A 7,548-nucleotide genomic window follows, 5' to 3' on the forward strand; every position below is an offset into this window, starting at 1 on the left:
TTGAATGTTATAATAAATACGAAATTAAAGTAAAAAAAAACTTATACATACGAGTAGGTCTCTTGTGAGACGGTCTCATGAATTTTTATCTGTGAGACGGGTAACCCTACCGATATTCACAATAAAAAAGTAATAATCTTAGCATAAAAAGTAATAATTTTTCATGGATGACCCAAATAAGATATTCGTCTTACAAAATACGACCCGTGAGACCGTCTCACACAAATTTTTGCTTATATACTACATCCACTCTCTAATCAAATTTTATTCCCAGACCAACAACTTCTCATATAGTAGGTTTTTTTGAGACATTTTCATAAATTTATATTTGTGACGATCTATTCCATGTTTTGATTGAAAAATAATAATTTTAACATATAAAACAAATTATTTATGGATCGGATGTTCTCGCGTGAATTTTTGTGATTTTAATAATATCATTATATTTTATATAAAAACAAATAAATCTAAAAATCCCAAGGAAAATTATTATTTATATATATTCATATTTAAATATATATACAGACCTATTGTTTATTAAATAATTTCGAAGTATTAAATTTTCCTTGCTGCCCACGGAGTCCACACATACCTACACGCGACCCCCACCCCCCACGCAAAAAAAAAATAAGCACGTTTTATAATTTTAATTAACAATTATATTTTAATTCAATCAAAGATAAAATACTTTTTTGTGTATAAATACGACGCGTAGCCTCCATTTTCTTTGTTTCAGAGCTCAAGTGCGAAAAGTCTACCCAATTACAACAGAAAAAGAGGACAATTCTTGGTAAGATTTTGGTGTGGATGACGGTTAGTGATCAGCAATTGAATTTGCCAGCGGGATTCAGGTTCCATCCGACGGACGAGGAGCTGGTCGTGCATTACCTCTGCCGCAAGTGTTCGGGCCAGCATATTGGTGTTCCCATCGTAGCTGAGATCGATCTCTACAAGTTTGATCCATGGCAGCTTCCAGGTAATGATTTTTTTTTGTTTAATGTTTTTTGTGTGATGGAATTTTCAATTTTGCCCTAAAGATCAGTGAAATGAATCGATTTTTGTTCCCTTTCTTTAAGTTTGGTTGTTCGAGGTTTATGGATAAGGATCTATGGATGATTTTCATCAATTTTTCTATGTTTATAGTTAGATTCGATGAAATTAGATTCTCTTTTTTGGATACTTTGTCATATTCTGTGATTTTCCACTGAAAGTATCAGAAAGTGAACCATAGGAAATGCGGGTGGTTTCATCATTTTTTTCGTCTTATAGTCAAGTTTGATTCTCTGTTTTTGGATATTCTTTCATGTCGTGTGATTTTCCATTGAAAGTCTTTGGATTTTTGTGTTTTATTTTTTTTATTCTGACCCGTGAAATATTCTCTGATTGGTAATAGGTATGGCTCTGTATGGTGAAAAAGAGTGGTATTTTTTTTCTCCAAGAGACCGCAAGTACCCCAACGGTTCCCGACCGAACAGGGCGGCTGGAACCGGCTACTGGAAGGCAACCGGAGCAGACAAGCCGGTCGGAAAACCGAAGACTCTGGGAATAAAGAAGGCTCTGGTATTTTACGAAGGAAAAGCTCCAAAAGGAGTCAAAACCGATTGGATCATGCACGAATATCGTCTAGCTAATGTGGATCGGTCTGCTGGCAAGAAAGACACTTTGAGGGTACTTATCTTACACTTCGAAGATGAAATTTTCAGTTCATTTTTTGGATAATTTCGGCAAAAAAATTTATTCGGATATTCGGTTTAGTTAATGTAGTATTTCTTATGTGTTGCAGCTTGATGATTGGGTATTGTGTCGAATATACAACAAGAAAGGGAATATTGGAAAGCGTTACAAGGTTGTGGATGAGAAGACGGAGGAGTTATCAGATGTGGAAGATCGAAAACCGGATGTGAATTCCATCCTGTATAGTGGAATGCTAACAAAGGCGCCTTTGGTGCAGGCGCCGCATTCCTTTGAGTTGCAGAAGATGGATGACTATATGCATTTCGACATATCCGAGTCGATACCCATGTTGCATACTGATTCGAGTAGTTCAGAGCACGGGTTTTCCGTGGAGTTTATGTCTGACTATAAGGATGTTGGGAGAGAATCTGTATGGAGACAGGTGGAAAACTCTCTCCAATGTGATTTCAGCTACACGGATGGCTTCCTAGGTGATCCTTTTGGATCCCAAATGCAGGATAATGATCAGATGTCTCTGTTTCAAGAAATGTTTGGGTACATACAGAAGCCCTTTTAATTAGTTATATTGCCATCGATATTATTGTATCAATCGAGTTTTGGTAGCCATGTACATCCATCATTTGCATGGTGACACCAGATTCTTGATTTATATATCCATTTTCTCCTAAGAAAAAAGGAGGAAAAAACAAGGAAAATCTTGAAAATCAAGAAGCAGATAAGATTACCAGAAATTCGTCTGGGCGCCATGACATGGACGAGATGAATGTGATGCATCAATCGGGCAGCCATGGATCGAAGAATTGACGTGATTTTTAAAGCCAGAGAGCAGCTGTGTTGATATATGCAACAAGTAGGGCATTCTTGTTTGTTAGAATCTTAGCAGATGTCAAATTTTATTCGTTCTTTGTATTGTACGTCTAGAATGTGGCATTCATTTGGTAAAAGAATATAGGAATAAAAAAAAAAGAACGAAGCATTCATGTATCTGAGAAAGAGCGCAATATTTGGTTTCGCAAATTTTCCTGGTATACATACATACTTGAGATTCTTCCTTTACTACTCCTAGAAATATGTTGCCTCTTCCTTTAATCCAGACTACAAGATCCACCCAATACTGCAAGACTTGGTTTGAACTTTTAAATTTCTTGAAAACTGGGATAAAAACCGGCAGTGAACAGGACTCAAACGCCCCAGATAAAAGTTTCCAGTCTTACATACTTAAACGGGTTTAATACGAATTTAAATATGATTTTTTTTAATTTTTATTATAGTTTTAATTATATTAAGTCAATCCATAGGTTAAATAACACATGCATAAATTTCAAATTTTATTTTTATCTAGCTCTTTGTCATATTCTAATTCAGATCCTCTTCTTCGTTTATCTCGTCTTCAGTATTGTTCAATACAAATTCAAGCTGTATCGGTGTTTTTAGTGTTTTGATGTTTAAATAGTAGTGTTCTAAAAAGTCGGTTTAAGTTCCGTTTAAGCGCGCTTAAGCTTAGAACTCAACAAAAACGCACAGTTAAACTGACAGTCAAACTACAGTTTGATCGAATTAAGCTTAATTAAGACTTTAATTAAGCGCGTTTAAACACATATACACGTTTAATTATGATTAAACGTGTATGACAATGATTTGACAAATATTTAGCATTTTTCAATGTGTTCTAATTGCAAAAACAAATAAAGATTATAATTTTGAGCTTTTTATACTTTTATAAATACGAGAATTAATGCATTAGAGTTAAATTTATCATATTTATGTATTATTTTATTTATTTATTGGTTTGAGATAATTACAATTACACTAAAGATAAAAAAACGCTTTTTCACGCTTAAGCTCGTGCTAATCTCGCTTAAGTTTGAAAAACTTGGAGCTCGACATCCGCGCTTCGGGACGCTTCACGCTTTTTAGAACCTTGTTAAATAGCTTATGTTATCAAATAATAAAGATGTAAATTGTTTTTAACAAACAATAGAAGTCGAATTAAAAAATTATCTAAAACATATAAAAAAAAATTAAACTTAAAGTTTATCTAAAAAATTGCACTTTTTCATGTTTTTTTCGCGTTTAATGTAGTCAACCTTGGATTGACTATTGTTTCTTGGTTTTCCCAAATCAAAACTTTTTAATCATGTTTGGCTCTTAATTCACTCTTTTTCGTGCTCGGGGGAACACTGAAAAATCTAAAAGAGATTGCAGACTAGAGGTTTGACCATTATCTAACATTGAAACTACTTTTCTCATGAACTCAAGCTCATAAAATTGGTCTAAAGTACTTCAATAGTGTTGCATCACTCAATAGATGATATACTATTTAATTACAAATATTAAATAATACAAGTTTTCTCGTTCCTTCCACCAAATCAAGTCACTGCTATATAGATGGACCAACACACTAAAAGCTATGTACATCATGTGCTGATAATGGGATTCTGGCTTCAAAGTTGGATTTCGGGTGCTGTTCGCAATTGGCAGGCGTCCACCCAATTTTTTGCTTCTCATTGTCATAGATTAAAACTTTATCCTGCATTGATATATCTGCATAGAACGACCGAGGTGGTCGATTATAGTGCAAATCATGGTAATTTAAATGGTTTCTTCAATCGATTTTTTTACCTCCAATCATGTTGAAATTGTTCAATCCCACATCTGTTCCATTCAAGATTCCCAAACAAGCATTGCCCTTTGACTGCAAGAACATAAAAAACTAAACTGTACAGATTTCTAAGCAGTGACATGAAATGGAATCTGCGATAATAAGCTTGAGATTCTCACAGAGATTATAAGATATGATTCAGGGTTGATCTCGAACTGAGCTTTAGATCTCCAACCATTGGCAAAGCTGAATGTTAAAGTCTTGAAGTAGCTTCGGACTTCGCGGGTACTCTTGAAAGGTTTCTTGCCTTTCCAGCAGAATGGAAGGGTACGGTCGTCCGTTGCTTCTTTTAACGAGTTCTTGGTTGTTTCTTTCTTTATCTAGCAACCCGTGTTGCGACATGAAGACACCATCAATGATCAATAAGTAGTATAGACACTTTTCTAAAAACAATTGAATAGTTCAAAATGGAAATGCTGTGTTATCAGTTTCTTGTGCTTAAGTAAGATATTTTAAGGAAATGAAACTGGAGAAATCTTCAGAACTAGCTCACCAAAGAAAGGAGAGTGTGGTAAATCTGAGAATCGAAGTATGTGTAAGAACTCCCACTGTCGAAAATTACGTTAAGATTCTTGAACCCTGTGCTTTTCCCGCCAAAAAGAAGTTCTGCCAATCCAGCTGAATAATACTTTCTGTCAAGTACATAAAAATTGAGATGTGTAAGAACTAAAACATTTTTCTCCGTATGAAATGCTGACGAAAGTATATAGGTAGTACTCACGTGTGATCACGGGACATGGGTGTCCACGTAACTCGTGAAAAATCATAAGCATCATCTCCAAAGAAAAGAAACCCGCCTTTTCCACTTAGACAGTGGCCAACAACATTTTTCACTACTCCCTGATCACGAAGCTGTGACACAATGCTCGATTTTCCTCTTCCAAGGCCGAGCACTCCATCTAAGGGGTGATCGGATGATCCTGATAACTGATCATATCCACACCTGATATTACATTCTGAATCTGATAAATGCTTCATATTGACACATAAATGCAGATATTGAAGCCTTATCAAAGAAAGGTTTTGAGAAAGACTACCGACCCAAGAGTTAAACGAGGACTCATTTTTGTTGCTGAAGTGAGATTGAGGGTGAAGAAATCATTGACAAGAACACCAAGGGATGAACCTCCATCTGCATACTCAACCTCATAATCACATTGCTCTGGAGTGTCACATTTATAATCACTTGAGTGCAAAGATGCACAAAGAGGGTCTTTACAGATAACAAGGTCGTTGCTAGGTCGGTATAGTGGGTGAAATCCCTACAGGAAGAGCATTAAGGATGAGAAATTCATCTTCATAGCAAAATTATCAAACAGTCATTTTTGAAAACATATGCAAGGCCAAGAAAGAAGACAATATGTGAACACTTTCTCTTGAATCATGAATCATCAAACCATTGCAACGTCTCTACCTTAAAAAGTTTCTACAACTCCCAATGTTAACTGAGGATTGGTTTTCGTTCATAGCTATTGTAGTATCAAGCGATTGCAGGTACATAAAAGTTGCTAGAATGCAAATCAAATCTTTTAACCTATATATCAGTAACTTTTCTGTTTCAATCCCTGCATCGTAAACACAGCCATACACAACATTAAAAATAATGAATACTTATACACACTCAACAGTCTATCTGCCAAAAATTGTTCTTACAACTCATAGGAGTTGAATTCGTGACTATAAACTTAAATACAAATTATAGAATCAAGTCCTTAAACCAATAGCAACTCATGAGAATTGAATATGTGACTATAAACTTTAATACAAATTATAGAACAAAGTTTTTGGATCAAAAGCTATGTTACTCTAAAATACAAATTATAGAACAAAGTTTTTGGATCAAAAGCTATGGCTATTAAATATATCGCTACTCTAATCTTTACACCGCAGATGATTCCATATCTCGACACCCTGTAGGACACGAGGGGCTTTTGATGACAACACAAAATCAAGAGAGCTATTATAGGCTTTTTAAGGGCAATAATGCAACTAATTTACTCGTGCTATATCTTACCGGGGTGCAACGAACACAAGGGGCGTCACATTGAAGCCAAGTCAGGTCACTGCCTGTGTCTGGATCAAGAAAATACGGCTTTGGAGGGTATCCTACAAAAACTTGGACAAAATAAAACCTGCAAGAAATACCAAAGTTCATCCCATTACAATCCCATAACCAATAACGCTTCCCCACACATCAATGATCTAGATTCTCATCCACACAACTCAACAAAACTCCCAATCATCGGCTGAATTAAATTTAAAAGAAAAATAGATACCATTTTCTGGAACTCAAAAACCAGAATCACGCCAACACACCTAGCGTTGTATTAGCATAGACCTCTCCCAATAAGAGAGAGGCGTGGGTTTCGATCCCATGTTGAAAGCAAAGCCCCCACCCCCATTGTAATGTTTTTTTTTTCAAAAAAAAAAAGAACCACGAAACAAGTTATGGGCTAAGATCCATATAAAATCGATCAAGAAATCGCCTACCCATTGGGATAAACATTCCCATAGAGTGGGAATACCACTGAAGATGAGCCAGCTTTACTGATTCCTGATGGGCAGCTTTCAGAAGGCTTCAATTTCCTCCATTTCTGTTGCTGCTGACCACTACAACCCCAACACATCACACTCAACACCACAAATAATAGCATAAAGATAAACTTTTTCCCCATCATTTTTTTAACTTTTATCAACCCTTTAATCTAGTGTTACTTTATCCACGAATTCTGAACTTTTTGACAAATCCCAGATTGTTTTTATGTGGAACTTTGGTCCCTTCCTCTACGATAATTGTTTTTTAATTTATTTTTTTTTGGCCAAGAGTCAATGGAATTTATTCTGTTTTCTCTGTTTCATGCATTCAATCATTCTTGACTTTTCTTGCTTCGGATCTTTGGGATAATTTTGATCTGAAATCAAGGTATACCTTCTCAATCTCTGTGATTCTTGCTTTGATTCCTTGCTTCCCTGAAATTACAATATTGCGTTTGATACGATCTGAATATTACTGTTACCAGGTCTTGCAATTTTAAAGGACCTGTTCCACGTTCTTCTTTTTTTCCAAAAACAAAACAAAATGCCTTCGCTCAAACAATGACGCAATCCTTGCTTGTAAATTTTGATTCAAAGAGACAAACTCTCCATATTTTTAAAATTATATCTCGTAATTTATTATTTGAAAACTTCTA

The 7,548-nt window shown here is 35.3% G+C and overlaps 2 protein-coding genes across 2 annotated transcripts; one reads left to right on the top strand and one right to left on the bottom strand.

Moving 5' to 3' along the window:
- Positions 1-720: 720 nt before the first annotated feature.
- LOC142519489 (NAC transcription factor 32-like) lies at positions 721-2,751 on the top strand. The gene is made up of 3 exons (XM_075622558.1): positions 721-976; positions 1,394-1,668; positions 1,784-2,751. The coding sequence occupies exons 1-3, from the start codon at positions 808-810 to the stop codon at positions 2,249-2,251; spliced, it is 912 nt and encodes a 303-aa protein (XP_075478673.1). The 5' UTR covers positions 721-807; the 3' UTR covers positions 2,252-2,751.
- A 1,203-nt stretch (positions 2,752-3,954) lies between these two features.
- LOC142519572 (aspartic proteinase Asp1-like) lies at positions 3,955-7,252 on the bottom strand. Its single transcript, XM_075622638.1, has 8 exons — positions 6,848-7,252; positions 6,372-6,489; positions 5,399-5,619; positions 5,079-5,300; positions 4,851-4,989; positions 4,477-4,677; positions 4,318-4,390; positions 3,955-4,239 (listed from the first exon to the last, which is right to left on the bottom strand). The coding sequence occupies exons 1-8, from the start codon at positions 7,033-7,035 to the stop codon at positions 4,097-4,099; spliced, it is 1,305 nt and encodes a 434-aa protein (XP_075478753.1). The 5' UTR covers positions 7,036-7,252; the 3' UTR covers positions 3,955-4,096.
- Positions 7,253-7,548: the final 296 nt, after the last annotated feature.

This window comes from Primulina tabacum, chromosome 1 (assembly GCF_025594145.1).
Source record: "Primulina tabacum isolate GXHZ01 chromosome 1, ASM2559414v2, whole genome shotgun sequence".
In the NCBI taxonomy this organism is placed as follows: domain Eukaryota; kingdom Viridiplantae; phylum Streptophyta; class Magnoliopsida; order Lamiales; family Gesneriaceae; genus Primulina; species Primulina tabacum.